We start from the raw sequence: 26,304 nt of genomic DNA, 5'->3' as shown, positions 1-26,304 counted from the left end.
GTGACAATGGTAACGCCACAACAAGTCGCGATGAAGGTAGTCGTCGACAGCGCAAGAGGGTAGACAGATATGTCTGCTCTTAACGCTGTCTTCTGCCGCGGTCCAGTCAACCCGTGACCATGGAGCGTGCAACCGTTCCGAAATATCGGGAAAATAAAAAGAAGTCATACCGTGGTAAGAAACCTGATGTTAGTGATAATCATTTAGTGAATAACCACGAAAGTCTTAAAATCTAAACACATACTTTTGCGCGATTGACGCTCTGTATGCGATTTTAACCCCCTGTAGGTGCAGACACTTTTTAGCGCGAACCCGACGTCCATTTATTTGTAGGTCGATGATATCTGAACAAAAATTGGACGCTACAAATGGCGGATTTCTTTAGTGTTGTACCATAATCTATCGGTAACTCATTATCGTCACACAAATGTATGGTTTGAATGTTGAAACTGTTTTTTTCTTTAGTTTACTGTAATCAAAGTATGATTAAAACGGTTTATTAAAGTAGATCAATATTCCATTTGGGAATATCTTGTTCTATTTCTGCGAATAATCGATCCTGATTATTCGCAGAAATAGAACAAGATGACATTTTGTTAATTTATATGTGCTTTTTTTGTTTTGTGTTATATGTGGCAATTTTTTTTAATTGCGTTAAAAAACCAGTGTGCATTTCATATGCGGACGGACAAACGTATGAACACTATTAGCCAAGCGCCTTTGATTTGTGATAAGCGCCAAATGAGCTCTGTACACGTTGGCGCTCTCCTTCACTTGGTCAACTAGGCGAGTGACACCGATGGCAAGGCAAGGCAAATACGCTATCTACACGTTGGTATTGGCCTTCACCCGGCAACATTGGATAAACATGTCATTGTATTGCTGGCTTTAAAAATAATAATGTTTAGTATTAGAATTGTCAGTGGGAAAAAATCGGAAACGAGTGTATAATTTTGTTTTCAGGAACTGAGAATGCCTAGTAAATGAGTATTGTTGAATCTAAATTAAATATTAAATAATTTACCAATAAACCTAATGACGGAATTGCATTATTATGTAATCTAGTTACAATCAAAGTTCTGTTAAAATTTGACTCTTCATTATGATACGAATAAATGACGACAGTCTTCGATCCAATGTTTATATTCGGTAGTCCTATGATTTCCAACCATTCTTTTTCTTTTTTCATTTGTATGTAAACTTGAAATAGTAAAAATAGTAATAATAAAATAGTAAAAACATCTAATTGTTTTAATAACAGAATATTGATAATTTGTACGCTTACAAGAACAACACTATCACAAAACAATCATTAACAACAATATACAAACAAGTAGGCAATCTGAAGTAAAAAAAGCAAAATTTTTATGAATAAACTACTTAAGTAAGTCTAATTACATGAGATATTTGGGCTATTGTGTGAAAAATAACCATGCTTGTGCAAGGTTACATTTGGTTGATTTTCGCTTTTGCTAATGCCACATACCTTAATGCTGCAGCGACGCATTTTTATTAATACCTAATTGCTCTCACTGTCAATATTTTTGTCCATTTTATTACTATCCATGCAAATAATTCAATAAAACACTTGGGAAAACATTTGTCGTGACATTTGATGTCCTTCCCTTTGACAACCGTATCATGTACCTCATGTACTGCGAAATGGACACGGTTGGCATTTAAGATGACGTTACGTATTTATTTTTTAAATGCATTTGCTTTGGAAATTTAAACAAAGTCAGAAATAATAATAAGAAAACCAATCTTTTGATTTTCTTGCAGCTTCAATCCAATCTTCTTTTATTTTGAACTCATTGTGAAACCTTAAAAATACTCTACGTTTAATCTACGAGTATAATGAATATCTAAATTATCTAAAACAATAATACATATACATTTTTCTTCCAGCAACAGACAAACTGATACGATACAAATTGATACGAAATTGAAACGGCTGTCCGAAATATGAGTTGTGTTAAAGTTACTCGAAATGAAATGTTTAGTAATAATAATAATTAAAATAAAAAATGAAAGAAATAAATTTAACATGAATGCTTTTCGCTTCGTCATTTTAGGGACTTTGATTACGAAAATCACAGTAAGAAATTCAAACATTTCAGTAAAAATTAATTGTCAATAAACATCAATCATCGTAAATAAACATCACTATATTTGAGTCTAGAAAATCATTGAAATTTGTCTCCATAGGGAGACAAACAGAAAACAAACGGTGAATAATAATAGAAATAGTAACTTAAAATTTAAATCCCACTGGTTTAAAAATTTTTGTTTTCACTTCAATTTTTACAAGAGATATCGCTACAATTCGGCATTTTCACGTTTTACGAGAGATCTTGTATGTACAACCATTGTCATATCACTGTAGCGATGTTTGAAGGCGTGTAACCTCATTTTGAACATATCGAGGCGATACGAACCACGCCCTCATACCAAATCTCCCATTTTTTTCTACATCTATGGTCTCGTCGCTTGATATCATAAAAGTGAAAATAAAAGTTGAATTGTTTTCTACAAAGAAGTACCTAGTATTTAGCAGTGGGGTTTGTAAACCTTTAATACACGTATTATTGCCTTAAATGAACGTGATTAATGGTTAAATTATTCCAGGTTATCTTTGAAACTTGAACCTCCATCCCCTGTGGGTAGCTGTGCCGGTTCTAAAGAATCTGTCAAAGAGGTGATGCCTCAAGGCAGTTCTACACCTTTCACACTATCGCCATCCCATAGGCTTGGCTCTGGTTCGCTGCGACTTCAGGGAACGTACCATCAAACCAAATTTATACCGACGCATCGAAAGTGTCGTTCTCTAGGATCCAAGTAAGTATAAATTTGAATAGTTTTGGTGAATATTTTTGTTTTGCTAACCCACAATAGATCTTTTGTATTGTCTACTGAAAAATTAATGATCAAATTCACTATTACAAAATTTATAATTAATATTATGTCGTAAAATTCACAGCATCGTTATTTAGAACATTGCTTACTGATTAATTTTTCAGAATATGTGTCCCTTTAATGTTTACTCTACCATTATACTACTTTTCACTTCTTCATTGGAAATTATTTTGAAAGTCAATTCCATTAAATTGGTGTATATTCTTGTAATGACTATCTAGCTGAGACATAATCATGTTTAATGAGTCCTTTGATAAATTATGCACCTATACAGTGTATTTTACCTTTTGCAATCGGTACCTAGGTTTCGTAGTGCGAGCTTGCCAAGAAATTTTCACAAGGTCAATTTTGGTGTGGGGTGAGTCAATTTTTCGGTCGATGCCATACAAAAGCTTGCATTTGATTGGTGTGTAGATCGACATATTGAATATAGGCGTCAAAATCATATCAGCATGCTTTGTACAAGTCTATGAAAACTATCAGGTTAGAACAAGAAGGCATGTTGGAAAACGAATGCCAATACGAATTTAAGAATGTTGCATGAAAAATGATTGCGTATGAGTGTTGATCTCACAATTTCTATAACTGAGTACACATGTAGACAAGAATACGAATTATAATTCAATATGCCTTTTTGGTGAAGTTAGTTAAGAAAGTTAATGACATAAATACTTATACGAAGATTAAAATCATACATGTAAGGTAAGAAGGTAAGGTAAGAAGAGTTTTATTCGTGACGTTCATTAATAATGTAGGAATAGTTAATTATAATGTACGAGCTGCAATTCACTTATTCTCATCATTTAACGTATAAGACGTATGTATAATCACGAATAGATCTACTCTTCGCACGAGTAATTCTTACCTTCTACAACATTCACTACTGATGGACCATGTACATAATTAATTAACATCAGGTGACATAATATATAAGTATTTTTAATGTGTTGCACTATTTTAGCAAGAACATATCGTAGCTGAGCGTTATTCAATCTGCATTTGTGTTTTTCTAACTTATATTCTAGCTTTATATAACTAATGAGAACTGAAGAATTAAGCATAATGCATAATTGTGATTTAACAAATTTTGTCCGTAAATTGTAACAGTGGGGTTGAGTTGTAACAATAAATTTTCATTGGGATTTTTTGACTATACATTTATATAAAGGGCATCCCAATGCTATGAGACACTGAGGGCAAGTACTTTAAGTATTGTAGACAGAATATTTTTCTTCATGGTGACATTATTTTATTTTTTAAAGTAGGTAATACTGCATTTAAAGACTAAAAAATTGCTTGCTTCATTTGGAAATCAAACCAACCTAATGTGAAACAAATCTTATATTCTTATGATGCTAACCGAAAGGATTAATAATATAGATTAATTACTGTATAAGTAGAAAGCCGAAGTATTTTAAAGGAATTCTAATGGCCCTAACCTTCAACAATTTAATTTCTTAGTTTTCGTTTCGGGACCTGTAAAGGGCCCGAAACGTCGGTTTGTTTGAAAAAACAAATATTCGCGATTTAAATCCGGAAAAATAGTTTCATTTCCTAATATTTAGTGGTTTTAACCGCTGTATGCCACTCCTTGTATGTATTTGTAGACATTTATTACACGTTTGGGCCATCCTATTCCGATCATTGCTTATAAGACTCATGACTCTTTCGGTCGGCATCATAAAAATACAATTTTTTTTTCGCATTTGGTCGGTTTGATTCTCAGATGAGGCAAATAACTTTTTTAAAGTTTTTGAATGCAGTATTACTTCTAAAAATGAAATAATGACTTCATGAAGCGAAATCCTATCTGCAATATGTAATGTACTGTCCCTCCATGTCCCATAGTCATGCCACATCCTGTATAGAAGGCGCTAATTCCTACGTATTCCTATGAAATTATTATCAAATAGCTCCTTGTAACATTTCATTATATAGTTAAACTAAGCATAGGTTACTGGTAAGAGCGTAAAGACTTTTACATAACGCAGTGTAATTTAATATTCAATTATGCAACTAAATTAAGGGTAGGTAGGTAATAGTGAACGTGGGAAAGTGGTAGGTCTACAAAAATCAATACGCTTGTGTGTCATGGTGTGACTATTCATGTCTATACCGGGAGTATACGAAGTAATCGAGAAACTTATTACAAAAGACAAATATAATTGGGCTAATAAATTAGTTTAGTAACAGCAGAAGCCCAGGGAAGTACTGCTACCTTACCTATTTTTGCCGCCAAGCAGAAATGTGAGCATTATTGCGTTCTGATTTATAACGATAAGGGTCCTGGTGAAATTATATGTCCATGGAACTTATCAACTCAACTCAGGGTTCGGTCTCAGTGGCAATGCTCCTCAGATCTGTGTGACTTAAAGCTCCGATTGGTACTGGACAGGCGTTACCACCAGGTGCACGACTCGTTCGTCCCTTTACTTGGTATCATAAAAAAAATGGCATCAAACTTGTAGGCCGAATTTTGAATTCCGAAGGCGAATCAATTGCAAGACATAGGAATCGAATAACGGAGTTAAAATGGAGCAGGCCTGGACATATTCTGAAGGGTGGTGATGACAGGAGGAGGAAGACGATGACCGAAAAATAGTTAAGCGGTTATAGAAACATCATACAGAGACATCATATCTTCGGTATCATCAAAGTCGCAGGCCGTAATTGAATGAGACTAAACATACAAAATTAAGGACTATTGTTCTTTATTAGTAAATAAATTAACCAGGTAAATGAACGTATTTGAGTACCAAATCAGGAGTTACAGTAGTTACGCTATGATGGCCGTTTTGACAGATTACAATAGTGAGGTCAAATTTGAAATCATTATCGAAAAAATATAATCATAATTTTAAGTAAGTAGAAATCTTAGAATAATAACGCACAGAATGATAGTTTCATAATAAACGAACTGTCACAAGTGAGGCAAAAATCAAATTCATGTAGGCGTAAGCTACTTGTATTTACGCTCGTCGGCACGCACACAAATATACAAATAATGATGCCATGGAATAACATTTCCCTCAAAAGTGGGGAAATTGTATGTTGCTTAACTCATCGTTAAGTTAGAGGTGCCTACAGATTTGCTCGATTTTGTCGATCGTTACTGTCGATCAGGTGCCTATAGAGATGCTCGATTTTGTCGATCGTACTGTTGATCGACAACGTCAAGTGACAGGAATTTTCAAAAATTTATTTTTGGTAATCCTTATGGAAATAACATTTATATCTGAATACACGAAGGCGGACACGACTTTTCTCATTTCTAAATCCAAGATGGCGGACACGTCTTTTCAAATAAATGCAAAATGGGAATCGTTTTCGAGGTATTCGAGGTGCTCATCACGAATATGGCATTTATTTCTAAATCCAAGATGGCGGACACGACTTGAAATAAATGCAATATGGGTATCATTTTCGAGGTATTTGGGGGTGCTCATTACGAATATGGCACTCATTTCTAAATCCAAGATGGCGGGCACGATTTTTCATATAATGGCAAGTTGGGGATCGTTTTCGAGGTATTTGGGGGCGCTCATTAAGAACATGGCACTAATTTCTAAATCCAAGATGGCGGGCACGATTTTTCGAATAATGGCAAGTTGGGTGTCGTTTTCAAGTTATTTGGGGCTGCTCATTCCGAATATAGCACATATTTCTAAATTCAAGATGGCGAAGAATTAGAAGTCTTGTCCTCCATCTTGTATTCAGATATACATGCCATTTCCTTATGGTTTACCAAAATACATTTTTGAAAATTGTTGTCAACCATCTTGGATTTAGAAATTAATGCTACATTCGTAATAGAATAGAATAGAGTAGAATAGAACAGAATAGAATAGAGTAGAATAGAATAGAATAGAGTAGAATAGAATAGAATAGAATAGAATAGAATAGAATAGAATAGAATAGAATGGAATTGTTTATTTCATGTTATCAATGTCACAATATTGCAATTGGAAATACAATGTCAAGGGATAACTATGATCGTCAGTAATAAAATTATAATAATAATAATGAATATAAAATAAAGTAGTATAACTACTGCTTGTCGAATAAAATAAAATTAAAATTGTTTCAAAAGAAACTCATCGACACTGTACAATTGAATATCCACTCTAAAACACAATAAGCACTCTAAAACTCATCGAAAACGTCTATAATTCTCAATCGTTACTGTCGATCGACAATGTCGAGCAAATCTGTAGGCACCGTATTAAATACTACCCAATTTTTATTTAACTCATATATGAACAAAAACCTGCAAGCGAGTTTAAGTGCGACTATCGAGTTTGAATATATAAATAGCCTGATATTATCTGTGGGTATGTTTACATGAAAAGTACACGATAACAATAAAGAACCTGAACTTGAAAGTTGTTTATACACGATTTTGGAGAACTGACGATGACTTTTTAGTCAGTGTTAGTTTCCTGAAATAACTTTAATTAAGAAGTTTTGCGTCTGGGCAAGACAATTTTTTTAAATGAGTGTATGAAGAACAAGAATAATGATTTTTCACATGAAACTAATGAAGGCAAATACTAAACATATTTCGTAAAAATAGCTAACGTAAATTCCCTACAATGTAGTTGTGGCGGTGTACATATGTAGAAATTTTGCAACGGTCGCGTTATTGCCTATTCTCAAAAAATTACGTAATATAATTATTTTGAAACAGAATAGCAAAATGGGGAGAAAAAACCCGTTACTTTGCAACATTTTCGTATCTTGTTGCAACGAAATTAATTTTCTGTTTTAGTGAATATTTACATAAAAATACAAGTTGAAACGCGTTACTTCCTTGTGGAATGTGATGTTAATGTCTATTTTATATTTGTCTGATCTATTTTTAAATCCAATTACCGCACATTTCGTCATTTTTAGCAAAAGTTTTTGAGCTGTTCGCGGTGCAACTTGACCTTGAGCACTGACTGCCCGCTCGCTCGTGTAGGCCCATAGGGCGTCCTACAATTTGCCTCACTTAGCGTGTGCGGGCTAGGTTTCTATGCGTTATTATTCTAAGGTAGAAATATAATCATAAGTTTTTAGATTTATGACTAGTATTGCAAGGGGTAGCTGATTAAAAAGTTTTAATAAAACGAAAATAAGAATGTTTATGTTTGAACTTAATATGTCGTCAATTCGAAACTGCTTTGTTTTGCATTGAGCTTTGACGCGAGTTTGCCGGAGATAGAAGTTGTGTTGGCCAGCGATCCCATTTAGTGACGATCGTATTAGATTTCATTTTTTAAAATTTCGAAAATCGAAAAACAAATGCCTAGTTGTGTGGTAAAATTATAAATTTAATAAATTTTACTGCACGTCACTATTGACAACAACATACAGCAATTAGCTCCTTCAACGTAGTTATGAATTAATACGAAACTTGATGAGTGGATAAACGTCATAAAGGCCATCATAGAGTGCCGGTACTTTAATAACAATTTTATAACAAACCAAAATATTTGTGTTTAAACTTGTAGTGTCATTAGTTATTGTTTTATTGTAGCACAAGACTAAAAAACTTCGAGATGGATGCTTATACGTATTGTTTAAATTATTGTTATTATTTTGGGCACGGATCTTGGGGACTTGACACGTTCATTATATTAATGTTAGTATTATAACGTACATAAGCAAAAAAGACCGGTAAATGTGTGTCCAAGCACATACAACCCGAATACATTCAAGGTGCGATACAATCAGTATCTTCTGAGAGATCTCGTTCCCTCGTAGACCCTAATTTTTGCTTCAACGCTAGGTAGTGGTCAAGAACAATACGACTTAGTTAAAAAAACATGGAAAGCATCTAAAGTAATTTACGAGGAAGACTCCAATTTAAACCAATTAAATTAATTCCTAATCTAATTACAACTGATTGCGATCTGTTGTAATCAGATAATTGATGTAACAAATGGTTTCATAAAATTACATTTAGTCTAAAAACTAGGTTTTACGAGTTTTGCAATATCGCGACGTGCCATCTGGTTGCTACGCATGTTCATACTTGTATTGCATTATGTATTGCGTTCCAAGCGTAAGCGCCCAGTTACACGAGGAGAAAGTTTCTGCGCGGCGACCCCCCACTTACCACGCCTTCCACGGCCAAATTCAAGCCAGCATCGCCTGCGTGTCCGGGACACTCGTTTAAGTTAAAAGGTGAAAGCTAAACAAATAGAGTATATTTTGCCATGACAGTTAGATACACGCGGTCGCTGCACGGCGGCAACGCGGACTCCGTTCGGCGACTGCGTGGCGGCCGCGCAGCGTGTGCGCGATGAAATTTTAGTCTAAAACTAGGTTTCACGAGTTTTGCAATATTCAAATTCGTATTGCGTTCAAAACGTACGATGTCACCACATGTCTCTCCACGGAATCGCATTAAGCTGGACAGAAAAACCTGAAACGTTATGTCCATGTAATAAGAGCGAAAAAGTCGTGTGTTTCACGTTCGTCGTGAGACGGTACTATTACATGGACGTAAGGCTTTTTCAGATCGCCTCAACCCGATTCCTCTGGTGCCTTATTAAGACTTCGCTTAGTAACTGATACGAGTTCTTTATAACAAATATATGAAAACCTAGTTGTATATTTAGTTCCGAGAGATGCCGGGTTCAATACCTGTTAGAATCAATTAGTAAAGATTTCTAGTTTGATACTGGTTGTAGTGTTCTGGGTAGTTTTATTTGCTACTTCATCATAGTAAAATAAGAGTAAGTATGGTAACCGCGCACAGTGTGTTATCTTACCTTAGTTGCGGACATCCTCGTTTTATGTGTTTTTTAGAAAGATAATATCCAAACAAAATTCGTAATAAAACTCCACGCTGTATCTATCACAGTTTTAGAGAAATTTAGAAAATCGAGAAAAATCCATAAAAACCATAAAATCAGATTATTTCCTTTCCGTAAGTGATTTTTCTTTAAATATTTCATGTTATGATAGAAATTTACTAAAAGCACCAATAAATCCAAAAAATAAAAAAAATCAAGCTTTCCTAGACCACAATTTTTTTTTCTTCTATGAGTTAGTTTTTTTGTTCTGAAGCATTTCTACATATTTTATTAGCATTTAGCATAACCCGCTATTGGTTCACGTAATCGGGTATAAATTTATACATTTTGTGAGATCCCTATTTCCATAGAAATCTTAAAAAAAACCTTAGAAACGCGGTGTCTCTGAGATCTTCCGAGATAAACGTTTACTTTTTCTTTATTCGATAGATACATTAACGTAGTACATTTTGAAGGTAAGAAAATGCTAATTTAGTATGGTTAATTTTATTTAAAAATATTTTTAAAATTAACAAAATATTTTTTTCTTCCTTTTTTGTGGGCTTAAGGAACTTACGATTTTCACATTTAATAAAGTTTAAATAGACAGTCAATTTGGATTTTTTTCAAATGGAAGTTTCACATATTTCGGGAAATAGAGGCAAAAACATTTTTCTTGAAGTTCAGTAACCTTTTGAAAAAAAAAATTATATCTCCACTATAAAAGTAAATATCTAAACGGGTGTTTCTTAGTTCAATTTATTAGGATTACACCTATTGAAATCGAACATAAAACGAGGATGTCCGCAAGTAAAGTAAAATAACACATTGTGCCGCGGGCCGTGTGCGGCCGCATTCGTATAATAATATAAAAAAATATTTAAAAAAATAACTTTATTGTAAAATGCAGAAAAATAGGTACAGAGATGTGCCTACCTCCCATACTAGGTCGGTGCGGTAGCTAAGTCTTACGTCCGTCAAGTGTGTTGCCTCAAAATACCGTTAACTACAATAAACTTATAAAATATGATTGGTAGAACACGAAAAAGAGCTGGTTACCTTTAATTTTGGTACATTAATACATTTTTTACATTGTCCAGTATAGTTCCTGTGTTTATAAACAACAAAACAAAAGGCCAACTTCGGTCCCAACAATGAAACGATCAGTGTTATGCAACACAAGTGCGAATGTGTGTCCGTCTACGGCGCGCGGCGGGCGTGCACACATATAAGCGCGCGACTAATATAAGCGCGCGACTACGTTTGTGTGGAGTTATAGTAACTTGTCTTATTATACTTGTTTGACTAAGTTCATAGTAAATAAATAAATAGACAGTATAGAGAATTAACTAGTTTGAGATGTTTAGCACATTCTGTTAACAAAAAAAATCAAATTACTTGAGTAGGTAAGTTAAAGAAAGTATGATTATGTCTGAGTTCTCCAAATTAAATTTAAACATTTCTACTTGCTTGCATGTTATGGGCTTACATAGTTCATGCATTGAAGTCACTTATACATACCAAAGGCTTTGCAGCTTATGTAATTTCCACCTGTGTGAATGTTTTGCGCTAGTACATAGATGTCGTTGCACCGAATAAAGTTATTAAAAACTATAGCTTCACATTTTATTTCAATCGTATTATGTGGAGTATTGTTTTAGTATTAATGCATTCATAAAAACAAAATTGTTACTCTTCGTTTAATATAGTTATACATGCATTAAAAGTATAGACTGCGGTTTATATTGTTCTTTATAAAATATATAATTCTAATTTAAAAAAAATCCTGTGTAAATGTAATATTTTTCTATTCCCCACAAATCTGCAGTAAAGGCCTGGAAGTAAATAAAATTTCCCGAAGCGTTAACTCCAGCTCGTCTCGAGCATGCTTCTTTTTATCTACGATTATGGATGGGTATTTCCTCTTTGCCAAGCAATGATTTTCATTATCTTACTAGTGAGTACAACAAACAACAATAAAATTTACATTTATTTTGCATAAAATAAATGAATGTCATGATAGTAAAACATCATAATATTAATTACAATCAATATTACAATTTAAAAAGCGACATCTCTTGTCAACCTTTGGAAGCTGTGGAGGTTGAGTGGCTACGGCAAAAAAGTCGGTAAAACCAAAAAACAAAGATCTGTAACAAACACAGATTATTAGTAAGGTCTGACTCGATCTGTAGCTCAGTTGGTAGAACGATCGCAGTTGGTATAGCGGTCGTCTTGATGTGGCACAGACGCAAGTTCGAGGCCTGTCAGATCGAAGGACTTTTTCTTTGAGTTCGGTCTTTGTATTAATAATTATAACAAACGAGTGGAGTAATTCCACAAAACATAAATGAATATCATTAATTACAATCAATATTAAAAATGTCTAAATATTAAAAAAAAATATTAAAAAATCTACAATACTCACTAGTAAGCCTCAAGTATTCTAGTTAAAGTAAAACCGCTCTTAAATACTTTGGTGACATGTCGTAATTTTAATTTCTTGGTTTTTTCGGGGAAATTAAACTACTCTCCAACGTTAAAAGCTAAAGAGAGGTGCATTGTCGTTTTTTACTCAATAAAGCTTTTACGATATAGAATTCAAATAAATGTAGTATACGATTAAATAGTAGAATAGATTTTTGGAGATCCTTGAGCAACTTATTCTTAAATTTGATAAATTAATTGGTAAATTATGCAATAGGAAAACGTATGTGTTAACAATTTCAAGTCACTTTGGCTTGTTTAAATTTGTTGTAATATAAACTAAGTTCCTTATACTTAGTAAAACTGTATTTAGCAAAGCATCCCATCCTTTTATGAGATACGCGCGGTGTGTTTGGTGACAACACTTGTCGCCAAGCGCATTCTGCGTAGATTAATGCGTATGCATAGTAGATATGAGTGCAAGCTCTAAACCCACTTAGAATGTAAAAAGGGGTTCAGTAGTTCGGATCTAAATAGCGTATAACTGTTTTTTCAAACAGACCAATGTTTCAGGCCCTTTACAGGTCATGGCTGACTGAGATGGTGAAGTCATCGACTATACCTACATAAACAAACCCATAGATTTAGTAAATAGTTACCCATATTCTAAATCTATGAACAAACCAGTGTTTCGGTCACTTTTCTGATAGAAAATGCTAAAATGCCAAACAGACATGGCAGATGAGACTGAAACATTAATAAATACGTGTTAATTTATTTCTAATTTCCTATTCATGAATATATTAAATTTACGAAAAATTCATTTTGTTTAAAAGAAATGTACTTTGGAAAATTAAAAATAAGGTATTGAAATTAATAATAACCTTTGTAACTGTGGTGGAAAATAGAGTGGCTTGCATTAATATTAGTCGTAACTATTTGATGACTTTACAATCTCGTTTGTTTTTTTTTTTGTTCAAAAAAGAATTAAATGCTATTTAGATCCGTATAAACGTCTAACAATCGCGAAAACCTAAAACTCGTTAAGTTTTAACTAACGTAAAATTATAACGAACGGCGTATTGCAGTATATTTGGCAAAAGCAATACCGATGATAGAATGGACGAGAAGACGCCGGCTGGCTCGGTGAACTTGCTCGACGACACGCTTTTGGAGTCTCCGACCTCAGTCCCAGGCGACAAAATGTCACAGTCTTTACCTCATACGTAAGAAATTTTCATTTATACCTGATAAAATTTATTATTCTTATTGATATTATTCATAATAATAAGCAAATTGTAAGAACGCTTTACGATATCAATTTGTAGTGACCCATATAAAGCGGACAACGAAGGTTTCGAGTACGAGGGATTTGTTAGAAGGAAAACCATTCTAAAAGATGGCAGAAAAATATCTCTCTCATCGTGGCAAAGATATTGGCTGCAAATATCGGGAAAGATTTTAGTTTTCTTCGCTTCCAAGTCCTTTAAAGGGTAAGTTGTACTTTATATCCTGTTTTTTTTTTACTTGTATTAGGTCCAAAATAACTTAAAAAACAATATATATCGTCTATGGGACCACCGTTGGTTTTGCCTCTTATAATAATTAGCTTTGATCAAGTAGCAGTATGACAACGATAACCAAAACATTTTTACGTCGTATGGTTGCTTTATTTAGCAAATAACTTTACAGCCAAGTAATAAAAAAAGCACACTATGGCGTTTTCTATAAGCATGATAGATTTCCATTGAATCGTTCTTCCTGAGTACCCATGGTTAGTTTCTTAGGCTATAAATGAGATTATTTTGCATGATGTATGTGTAATATTTATAATGTGTAATATTATAAATCCTGAAAAAGAATGTTATTCCCACGATTTCAATTGACTTTTGTACTTACTAAAAATCCTAAGTTTTCCATATAGCATATGCGCTAGAAATGCCAACGTAGTGTATTTACGAGGGGAGGTCCAAAAGTCCGCGGAATAGAGGGGTTGTAAATAATATAAAACAATAAGGCTATTTTTCTTTTTCAATATAATTACCTTTGAGCTCAATACATTTTTTAGATCTCGAAATTAGCTTTTCTATGCCATCGAGAAAAGATTTTTTCTCTTTGCTCTCAAAATGAGCTAAAGTTGCTGCCTTAACCTCTTCATCGTCGCGAAATCTTTTCCCACGTAATTCTTTTTTCAAATTTGGGAACAAATAATAATCCCTGGGGGCTAGGTCCGGGCTGTAAGGTGGGTGGGTCAGCGATTGAAAGCCACACTTGTGTAGAGCAGCCATCGCAACATTGCTCTTGTGAACCGGTGCGTTGTCTTGCAAAAGCAACACACCCTTTGTCCATTTTCCCCGCCTTTTTTCTTTGACAGCTTCCTTCAGTCTCTCTAATGTTCTTGCGTAATATTCTCCCGTTATATTGACCCCCTTTTCTTTGTAGTCAACCAATAAAATTCCTTCACAATCCCAAAAAACCGTAGCCATGATTTTTCCAGCCGATTCTGACACCTTAAACTTCTTAGGGGGTGGTGTACCCTTTTTATGCCATTGCATTGACTCCTGTTTGGACTCGGGCTCAAAGTGATGAACCCAAGTTTCATCTCCAGTAACAATTTGCTCCAAAATTGGGGTAGGTTCTGCGCCACACAGCTCCAAGAAGTGCTTTGATGCATCGATTCTTTGTTGCTTTTGAGGCGGCGTGAGCATTCTCGGCACCCATCTTGCACTGACTTTCGTCATGCCAAGATGATCGTGTAGGATCCTCAAAATGGTAGTGTTTGATACTCCTACTAATGCAGACAGATGTTTCTTCTTCAGACGGGCATCTTCCAATATAAATTTTTCGATTTTATCAACATTGTCTGATGTGGTGGCCTCAACTGGCTGTCCTGGGCGAGGATCGTGTTCAATTGATTCTCTGCCATGTTTGAAAAGACCGTGCCAATTGTAAATCATTGTTTTACCAGGGCACTGATCCCCATAAACAGTTTCCATCTCATTCATAATGGTTTGAGGAGGTTTTCCTTGCTTGGTAAGGAATTTGATGACAGCACGAAACTCGATTTGCTCCATATTTGCAGTTTTCTTCCGGATTTACTTGTTTGTAGGGCGATATCTCGTAAACTAATGAAGTTAAAATGGTGAAGCTTGATATATATACCCCTAATGAGTATCTGATTAGTACCACATCAAGCAAGTGTAATTAGCGGGCTCCCGCCCCCTCCATTCCGCGGACTTTTGGACCTCCCCTCGTATAAAGGTCCAATCGTGATCTTAGTATTGTTAATTATCCTGGAGATGAAGACACATCTTTTTTAAGTCTTCAATGGCCTCTTAGTATCTGGGCGTGGCGATTTTTTTTTTTAGACAACATCACATACGTTGCTCTGATCCCAAAGTAAGTCGCTAAAGCACTTGTATTATAGAAATCGGAAACAACGTCGGTACCACAAACGCCCAGACCCGAGACAATATAGAAAAATTAGTTTTCTGCACTGACCCGGTCGGAGATCGAACCTGGGACCGCAGAGATGGCGACACCATGAAAACCGGTGGGCAAGCCACTCGACCACGGAGGCCATCGTCGGCGATTATAGATTACTCTATATAAATTACTAATTGTATAACAAATGAAGTTAGTTATATTTATTGTTCTCGCTCTGGCGAAAGCCAAACTTGGTACAGTCTTATCCTCCGCTTATTTAAATGCTATAAACTAAATTCCTCTTAGCACTTAGTTTAGTTTTAATAATTGTATATTTAAGCACACATTGACGAGTACATTCATCAGGCTTCCATTTTACCGTTGTATTGTTTTACGAGAGAAATTGAGACTCGTTTCTTGAATATTTCAACAGTTAAATATTTGGTCATTTAGTGATTGTACGTAAATCAATTAGTTTTCTACGTAACTTTAAAAGAAATGAAATATGTAAGTAAAATTCACATGACGATGGATTTTCAGTGGATTCAAATTGATACAGATACATCATAGCACATGTAAAGCAACATTCCGTACATGTAATATGTTAATCATGTTCAGGACCAATCGATCGGATTTCCGAATGGAACGCTGCAAATTATTGCCTCTCGACGGCTGGCAGGCCCTCAGCGTAGATGGCGATGCGGCAGATGCCTTCCAACTTGTCAACCACACTTCGGGCACTATTTATAAATTTAAGTAAGTGTTTTATCAGAATTTTCTTTTTGACATCTACAAGATTGGCAAAAAACCCATGTTAAAGTATAATTGAAAATTTATAAAATAAATATCAAATATTACTCAATTATGTATTAGCAATGTTGATTAACAATATTTTGCCGTCTTTCGGGTCATTTTAGAATTATACTTTCGTAAAAAATCCTCTTATAAAACATATATAAATATATACATCACAAAACTCAACGATAATCTGAGAACAGGATGTTGCTTAGTTTGTAACAACCCAGAAAAAAAATATTTGAAAACTCGGAGTCATGTTTTTTGTGATATAATTTATTTAGATTAATTTCATTTTAATGAAAAATGTACGACCTGTATGGTGTACAGGTTGTACAGGTGTAAGTACTGCAAATACAAATTTTGCTGTTCAGTTTTTGTAACGGTAACCTAAATAGCTCGGCTAATGAACACAATGCCAAAGAAAACTCGAATTGCTAAAGTTTCAGCACAAAAAATAGTGTATTTAATTTTTTTTCTTCAAATTTTTAACAGATTCTTTTTTCTTTGACTTTGACACCCCATACTGTAAAAAAATGTACCTAGACTACCATGGCAACTTCTTACAAAAATTGGCGCAACTAATCAAGATTCTAAAATGGTATAAAACCTACTACGTCATGCTTCTTGGAAAAAAAATTTGGTTTTTCTAAAAAGAGGACAATTTAAAAAGGTTACGTTTTCTGAAAGTGGCTTTCAGTGCCTCTAAGGTTATGGCAACGCCTTAAAAATTACCTGTTCACCAATCGTGCATATCGTCGTAAATTTATTTGTTGTACAGCTTCCGTGATTCTTCGTCGTAATTCGGCAACGTTTGGTATCGGTTTTGCATAAACTTTTTCTTTCAGACAATCTCAGTAAAAAAGTCTAGGGTGTTCTAATCTGGAGAACGGGGTGGCCACAAATTTGGACCAAGGCGCGCAATCCATCGACCTGCGTACTCTTCATTGAGATATTCTACTGGACAATGGATAATGGGCAGGACACCCGTCATGTTGATACCACATTTCGCAATATGCTAAGTGACAAGTCTTTCAGTAGATCTGACACCCGGTTCTCCAGATTTGAACCCCCTAGACTTTTTTACTGGGGTTGTCTGAAAGAGAAATATTATGCAAAACCAATATAAAACATTGCCGAATTACGACGACGAATCACGGAAGCTGTACAACAGACAAATTTACGACGATATGCACGATTGGTAAAATAGTAGATTGTACAACAAGTGCATAAAACGCCTCATTTTACCCGAGACGAGTGTATCCATCCACCCGAGCCGCAGGCGAGCCTCATTTTATCCTCGACTTAAGTATCCAGACTCGGATACTTAAGTTGAGGGTAAAATGAGTTTTATGAACGAGTTATACACTCTGCTTTTCACTTCGATTGCGAGGAAATTAAACAGCAGTATTATAAATAAACGATAACAACTATTGCCAGGAAAAAATAAGAACTTTCCGCCAATGTACTACTTTTTTTTTTCTACACGTGACTCAGGTCGGACTACATATTGCTCAGTTATATTTTACAAGCTTTTATTTTTTATGTATTTCTATTTCTTATAACTTATTAGAATTATTATTGCCTACTTTTTCATTTTGTAACAAAACACGGATTAAAAAAACAAAAGTAAAACGTTATTTTATAAAGTTCTAGTGTGCGTGGCTGTTGGCGCAGGCGTCATTGCCTCGGTCTTAAACCGACGATTTTATTTTATGCAGCCCAGCATAAATACGAACTTTAAGAGCATGAGAATTGAAAAGGTCATTATTAAGGCACTGTCGTATCTTAGAATTATTATAAAATAAATCTTATTATGTACTTTATATAATTATATATATTCTAGTCTATTTGGGTTACCGTTACAAAAAGTAGAACAGCAAAATTAAAAAAAAATTAATTGTAGTACCTAAAAATGGTGTACAGGGCGTACATTTACAACATTTTTCATTAAAATGCTTATGTCACAAAAAAACACGACTCCGATTTTTTAAATACTTTTTTTCTGGGTTTGTTACAAACTAGGCAACATCCCGTTCCCAGGGTATCGTTGAGTTTTGGGACATATATACAGGATACATACAATACATATATTACGCACACACACATATAAACTCATGGTAAATTTCAAATTAAATTTCGTACATCAATTATGTGCAAGCTGCATTGAAGAACCCATGAACCACTGCTTGAGAGGCAGCAGGTCAAACCATTAGGCTACTACGGTTTTTTTTTACAACAATTTAGAAGTTGGCGCTGTTTTACAAATGACTTACGCACTAACTTCAACAAAGAGTTTTGATTAAGCTGAAGCCTTGTGGCGCATTTACACCAAGTCATCAGGCGACTCCCGCTTGCCCGTCGAAGGCGGCTATCTACCTGGTGTAAATAGTGAGTCAACTGACGACATTAGTTTGCAACCTATGTCGACCGAAGCGACTGGATGCATGGCGAATTTTCATCGAGTCGTTTGCAGACTACTTCGCCTTGCCGAAGGCGGTAGACGACTTCGACCTGCCAAAGACGACGCAGTAGTCTGTTGAAGGTCGGCAGTCGACCCGGTGTAAATGCGCCATAACTCTTCACGAGTTTACAATTTTTTCTATAAAACACTATTTTTAGGACTGGATCTGAAGATGCAGCGAAGAAATGGGTGTCGAAAATCGAAAGCGTTACGAACAAAACTGTGAAACCTCTACCAGCCAACCTCATGTCATTCGAGTGAGACGACTCACGTATGTATCATAGTGATCTGATATTAGAAACCTCTCGAACAAATTTCATTGTATACACTGTAATGAATAATGGACTGTGGAATTTTAAGTTAATTATTTTATTGATTTAGTCAGGTAGCTTTAGGCGTGTGTGTATTCTGTTTACTTATTGACGCTTGGTTTCGTTGGTGTGGATATCCCGGTAAACTTTTATATTAATTTTAAATACTCATATCGCAGGAATACAATTTGTATTAGTTTTAAAAATGTACTGAAGACATAGGGCATAAGCTACGAAATTGTCGTTGTTGAATAAAAAAAACGACTACAATTCATGATGAAAATAACACGAAATTTTAATGTAAATAATATTCTACGATTTCGAGCTTACATTCTTTGAAAGCGACCTAAAGTGGGGATTAATACATTGAACGTTCTTGAAAGTGCAGTAATAAAAAGTTAATGTTACATTTTGTGCTGTAAATATTTTGAAATATTTACAACTGAAGATCTGCTGCTGTTGTTAAAAAGGAAAACAAATGTCACTTCTCTTGTTTCCCAAAACAATATTATTATTGCACTAATCTAGAAGTAATTGTATGTTTTGAAATGTCGTCTCAGATTTTCATTGCGAATAATATTTTTATTTGGTGCTTTTGGATAATGCAAATTTTTGTTTGTTTCAAAATGCAGCCGATAAACTAACGAAGTACATTTAAGTTTGTCTGGTGCTATGTATTATAGTTATTTAGCGTAACTATTACGTGATAATAAATATAGCAACTTCGTAAAGCTATGTACCTACTTCTAGATATTAAATAGGACACAAAACCTATTGCTCTCTAAAAATGTTTGCTTTAAATTGACTATAATTCGAATATAGGTAAGTTCAATTACTCGTTTACTGGAGTCACATTTATGGATTATTTGTTAATTTTATGTCGTTCACATCAAAGGAACACGCGGGGTTCGTTTTCTATAAACGCCCCGCAAAGTTGAATTATATTTAAGTACTTATTTATTGCTATTTTTATGTTCAGTGTTATATCTTTTGACTGAAATAATGATGATAAAGTAAAACTATTCTTGAAAATTAGTCAATAGCTTGCAGCTGTGCTATTCGGCGATCAATCAGTCGCAATTTCCTGGGAAAGTTAGGATATGCTTGTCTTGGAAGAAAGAAGGAATAGTTAAAAGAAATTGAAAGAATATTAAAGGATGTCGAGTCGTTGTTATAAAGAAGTCTCACTTTTTATTAGTGTCATGGTAATATTTGACAAATCTTTACTTAATACTCGAATAGGTGTGTCACCGACTATTACGATTTGAAAGATTTTTCCAACAGCGTTTGACGTGTTGTTAGCGTTACCCGACGGATATCTTTATTCATGGACCCCGCTTTCGTCGGGTGGCAAAAATTCCGGGTGACAAATATTCCGAAAATAATTCAGTTGAACTTAGTAACAATAGTTGCTACTTTTACAATTACATTATATTTGAGGCTATCAGCGCAAAAGTTATGTGACCCACATTTAATTTGTTTTCTACAAATTACTTTAAATGACACTAAAGTATGTAATTATTTTATATGTATATGCTATTATCATCTTTAAAAAAAATTATCATAACACGTTCGTCACTGCGTTGGGTCACAATGACTGGCTCCTGATCTACCTATTGGGGTCGTAGGGGGTCAAAATTACCAGTACGATATACCTAAGTTACTGATGCGAACGTATTTAGCCATACAATGTCTGTTACCACTTGGTTTTAGGCATTTTTGATGGCTTTTCGAGACTTAAAGGAAAGAAGCATATTTCGAATAAAAAAAATTACTTTAATTCCAAATTGAATGTAAAAGTTACAAAGTTAGAAAAAAAATGTGGAATGTCAATCTAAAATGAAAGAAGTATGTCAGTTTTAGGTAAACATCGATCGAAGATTACGTTTACTCTACCGTACTCCTCCCGGCATTGTGCCCGGCGCGGCCTAAACATAATAATTATTCTCTTTAGGCCGCACGGGTTGAAATGCCCGGCACTAAAAAATTCTAAAATAAAGCCAAATAATGAAATATCGCGAAAAAACATACATTAACAAATGAGACCAAAAGCCGTTAAATACGCCAATGTCATTTTTTGAACATTTTTGAACATTCTAGTCGGCGGCGAACGTGTTAAATATTTTTTATACATACAAATAGCATCCAAATATAAGATAATTATGTATTAGCATCATTTAAAGTAATAGAAAAAAAATAATGTGTTGTTTCAGCAATTTAGTGCTGATAGCCTCATTTGTCTATGTACTTATGAATAACTAGAAATAATAGACAGTAGTAGTAGTAGTAGAATCGTCTTTTATTTCTAGTTATTTTGTTGGTTAACAGCACTGTCTGCAAACGTTATTCGTCAATGAGACTACACGCTAAACGCTGATATTTTATTTTACTATTATACTTCAGAGGCTACGTTTATATATTTCCGACGGCAGCAGGATCAATAAGTCAGTAGTAAACGAGATTTGATCAAATGGGAATGTGTCAACAAAATAATAAATCACGTAGCAGCTCTAGAGATTTCAATTTGTCGTATAAATGTAACGGTTTTGCTCAAAAAATCTCAAACTATCTTTATTATTTAGGAAAACAAATTTGAAATCGTCAAATTCTTTACACTCACTTTTGACGCAGATTCCCTTGAGACGAACAAAGAAGAGACTGTAGATTGCTGTTTTGTAAATAGGTTTTTGTTCACATTTATTATGAAGAATATTTTTGCAACATGTGTAGAAGCAACTTAAAAAGAAGCTTCCCCGTTCCGAAGCATTCCCGTGGATTTTTGTTGTCCAAGTAGGTTATCCAAGACATATACTAATCATTTGTTAAATGATGTTTAAACCTCGTAAAATGTAAATTCTGATTATGAAAAGGAATCTTGTTATAAAAATGTAAATGGCCAAAGAATTTTATTATAAAAACGTAAACGGCCCCTTAAATGTATTTGTGAAGACGATTGTCAAGAAAAGCTAGTTTATATTATTACTTGATCGTTTTCGTTGCCGGGAGATTCAGTTCGCTCTACAATTTCTATTGCATTCTCTGCCGTCTGATATTTCTAAATATTAACATCATTGCAGGAAAGCGTCTATTAAATAGTCTGACGGATTTTACGAATCATTTATCAATTTCTTGTAAATCACTCAATAATATGGAGTAATTTTTTGAACATAGAATTTTGTTTTAAAACCGGCGTATCTGAAAAAAGACTTATAATACTGACAGGAAATTTTTAACATAGAGTTTATTTCTATGTTTTATATCTCCAGACCTCTAGAATACTCTTATAAATTCAAAACATATCACTGGTATATTTTTATATAAGTACTTACGTGTATTGTGGCCTATGTAAATAACTGCTTTGTTTCTCATGTTTAGCAATGAATTGGAGTGATGTAGCTCCTAAATAAGTTGCGATGGGAGTTATTTTAGAGGATCATATTATGGATATGTATATCCATAATAAATATGTATATAAATATAATAATAGATGATCCGATTCTGTTGATACTCTATAAATTGTTATAGATTTCTGTTTGCAATTTTTTTCAATATTTTCTACTGAATAGAAATCGCACCGATGTTGTTACCCGTTAATTATTATTTCACTTGTTTTTGTGATTTTATAAGTAACATTGTTATATTTGATTTACTTATGGATTTTTACAAGATTTCGTATTATCATTATGTTGTTATGTTATTGACTTTTGTTTCTCAAATATTAATACCGAAGATTACCTTAACAACGTTTCCTCTGCGAGGCATTTGCATGTGACGAAAACTATAGGCTCTTCCGGAAGTAAAGAGACGTTAATAAAAACATAATAATTGAATTGTACATGTAACCCCCATGGCTGACTTGACATTGGCAAAATTCTTCAAGAGAAGCCAGAAACTTAAAAAATAGAAGGAATTATATATATTACCTAAGAATTTTAAAGATTTCATTTCTTCTGGTTATTCGTAACGTTTCATAACGTTGTAGACATCATATAAATCTTCACTAAGGCGATTAACACACTGCACCGCGCCACGCGATGGTGCGCAAGACGCGGAAATCGCGCGCGGTGGCGATGGCGTAGACGCAGATCTGCGTCTGCGCGGGGGCAGCGGTCTAGCGGCCCCGCGCTTTTTAAAGTGCTCACTTCGTAGTTGATCGCCGTAGTGATTGTATATGTAGTTGAGATCCTTCTTTGACTAGAATGGTTAATAATACAGAACTCATTCAGGACGCTACAGTTACACTGACTATTTGGTTTTTGTATACTAAAATGAAAAGACACGGAAGATATTGGATACATCCCTTTTTACGAACCAGATCGATAATGGATCATTTCAACTTCATTACAAAGATTTAAGAAAATATGAAGACAAATTTGGTCGATTTTCATTAGCAAATATAAATTTATCGACATCGAGATCCATTGTAGAAAACTGAATACTTCCTTACGCTTAAAAATCTACGCGATAGTGCGGACCGCAGTGCGCCATACCCTGCGGGGGCGCGGTAAAACCGCGCGGAGAAGCTTTGATAGTGTGTTGGACGACACGTGTTTTCCATACAACGTTAAAAAACGCAGCTCCGCTCTCCGTCGCGGGGCGCAGTGCAGTGTGTTAATCGCCTAAGTGTTGAATTATTATAGATTTTCCGTTAGTTAGGAAAAACGGAGTTATGCACTTACCAATGCTATTATTTTTACTACTTTCCTTGTAAAAACAAAATGACACTACTACTCAAAGACCAATGGCTGAAGAGGATTGCTAATCTCCATACTATAGATCATAAGTCTGAAAAAGGTCAAAATTTCGTCTTATATCTAGATCGATAGTCTGGAAGTAGTTTATATTATATATATGACCGTGGGGTATCAATTAATTCCTCTTTAATATGAAATATAAGTAGTCAGTTTTTTCCTGTTAATATTATTCAAATATTGACAATGAGCTAAAATTATTTTCTGTATTTTGATAAATATACATGTCAATAGATGGCATTGTGTTACAAACTAATTTATAAATTAACGTTTTCCAATATGGGTAGATGGCGCTTATCCCAAAGAGTAAAAGAATATCCGGCAGTATAAATGACAACAATAATCGCCATTCAATTGATTTTTTTGTTATTATTAAAAACTAGAATAACTTAGATAAATTGCCGCTCGTCAATTTAAATTAATAACATTAATATATTGGTAATAAAAATAGCCATTTGATACTCGTCGCGACATCTAGTGCACCAATAGATACTAAATACTCGACTACGCTGTCTTGTTTCGCGATTAGCAGTCCTTTTGAATTGAATTATTGGTTCATGCTTATAACTAATGAATACGTAACTGAAGGGTCGGTTGGCATGATGTTTTTCTTAACTATATTTCATAAAAGTTCCAAAAAATTATTACTAGTCCTTAGTGCTTGTTTGTAGGAAATGTAAAAAATTAAATTTTTTAATTTGTCCAAACAATTATATTAAATGATAAGTATCTCATATCCTGTGTAATCAAATTATAAGTTTTGTCTGTTTACTTCCAGGACAGCCGTTACGTATAAATTACCCAAACTTGCCTTTGTATATATTTTTATATTCATATTTTTTAGTTAAACATTTCAAAGTGTCGCACATATTGTAATACATTATTGTTTTGTAAGATTTGTATAACCAAAGCTACGTGGTAATCCATATTTTGTATCAGTAGGTTTAGGTATTAGTTTTAAGTAGTTATTCGAGGCTATGATATTTGACTGATATTTAAAACATGACCCGATCCTCTTACTACAAACATTTTACTGGTTTTTACTATTACGAGTAAGTCAACGTGGATTGCGGCCTCATGTAACGTAAGTCTGCTAGAAATAGTCGCATTACTTAGTTTTGTATGGTGGACATAGTTTTATTGCGAAAATATATATCTACGCATTGACATCGATTATGTTGTGCATATAAAAAAAAGCTTCGTTGAGTCTAATATAGACTTGTTTCTTTAAAAACTACTACGAATATACGCAACAGAATCGACATGACTATTTAGTTCGTTAACGTATTTATTGTCGTATGCCTTAGGGTGCCTTCAAATTAAAGCGCTTGTGAAAGTGCTGCACTACTAACTTCCATGCAATATCTAGTCTGCAAAAGCGTGCGCGCGCACGAACACACGCGCGTGTCACGATAGTGGCGTTACAACAGCGCTTCTAAATATTATATGAAAATTAGTAGAGGCGCGGCTGCAGCGCCTATAAGCTTCTATAAGCGTCTAAATAGAAGGTATCCTTAAGAACCTATGAGAGGCTTGAAAAGGAACTCACTGTGTCGCGCACTGATATTCTCTTTTGACGCGTCTTTGGGCTCGTTCTCGATTGTAATTTTTTTACGCGGAACAGATGCTTCCATCGAGTCGTCTCTTAATGAATTCATGAATATTATAACGATGTTTGCTTTGAACGACTTATCTTGTGTGTGTATGTTAATGTTACTGCGTTCAGGTAAAGAATATATACACTATTGAAGTTTCATTAAGTACCCAATATGGGAAGTATATCTATAGACTATTCTTTTTCTGAACTTGGTGACATATTGCGCAATGCGCAGCACTTTGTGTCTGTGTTCAATAAAAATTATAGAAAATACCTTTTCAGTGTCAATTTATTTTAGGCCTTAACTTTATTACATTTCCCAGAAAAATACCCTATAATTCACATATCGATGTCACTTAATTAGTGAATTAATGAAAAATATGATATTGTATCGATATAAATACATAATAGACATATGTAATTATTAGGATTCTGCAAAGTATATATAGTAATCTGTGCTGCATTATATTATTAGAATCATAGATTATAGATTCGCGTTAGTATTTTCGCTATGTTGCCGCTCTAACAAATCTATTCGCGTTAGCATTTTCGCTATGTTGCCGCTCTAACGTAATAGTGCAAGAAAGTGATGGGTAACCCTTTTTTTTTTTTTTTTTTTTTGGCGGGGGGAAATCTTTATGGATACCCCTGAGCCCAGGGAGACTCAGGGGTTATGTGGGGACTCTCCCTCCACACTGGAAGGCCTACCCCACTAAAACCCCCCCGGGTTTCCCTCTCGCCGGTTGAGTCGGCGCCGTGGGATCAGTGAACATTCACCACGACGGACCCTGCCACTTTACGCACACATTTGCGCGTGTGCAGATAGCGCCTTGCT

The 26,304-nt window shown here is 34.5% G+C and overlaps 1 protein-coding gene across 2 annotated transcripts in view; it reads left to right on the top strand.

Moving 5' to 3' along the window:
- Positions 1-19,579, top strand: part of LOC113226541 (ras-specific guanine nucleotide-releasing factor RalGPS2) — a 34,511-nt gene extending 14,932 nt beyond the window's left edge. The window contains exons 8-13 of one of the 2 annotated variants that reach the window (XM_026459200.1): positions 2,629-2,838; positions 3,221-3,274; positions 13,214-13,351; positions 13,454-13,618; positions 16,170-16,307; positions 18,969-19,579. In XM_026459200.1, the coding sequence (XP_026314985.1) occupies positions 2,629-2,838; positions 3,221-3,274; positions 13,214-13,351; positions 13,454-13,618; positions 16,170-16,307; positions 18,969-19,071 (808 nt within the window). In that variant the 3' untranslated portion in view covers positions 19,072-19,579. The remainder of the gene's footprint in view (positions 1-2,628; positions 2,839-3,220; positions 3,275-13,213; positions 13,352-13,453; positions 13,619-16,169; positions 16,308-18,968) is intronic. The other variant, XM_026459208.1, reaches the window with a different exon arrangement.
- Positions 19,580-26,304: the final 6,725 nt, after the last annotated feature.

Source organism: Hyposmocoma kahamanoa, unplaced genomic scaffold, assembly GCF_003589595.1.
Source record: "Hyposmocoma kahamanoa isolate Upper Pololo Valley unplaced genomic scaffold, ASM358959v1 100021, whole genome shotgun sequence".
Classification (NCBI taxonomy): domain Eukaryota; kingdom Metazoa; phylum Arthropoda; class Insecta; order Lepidoptera; family Cosmopterigidae; genus Hyposmocoma; species Hyposmocoma kahamanoa.
The sequence above is the reverse complement of the archived record's forward strand: the minus strand, read 5'-3'. Positions and strand labels throughout refer to the sequence as shown.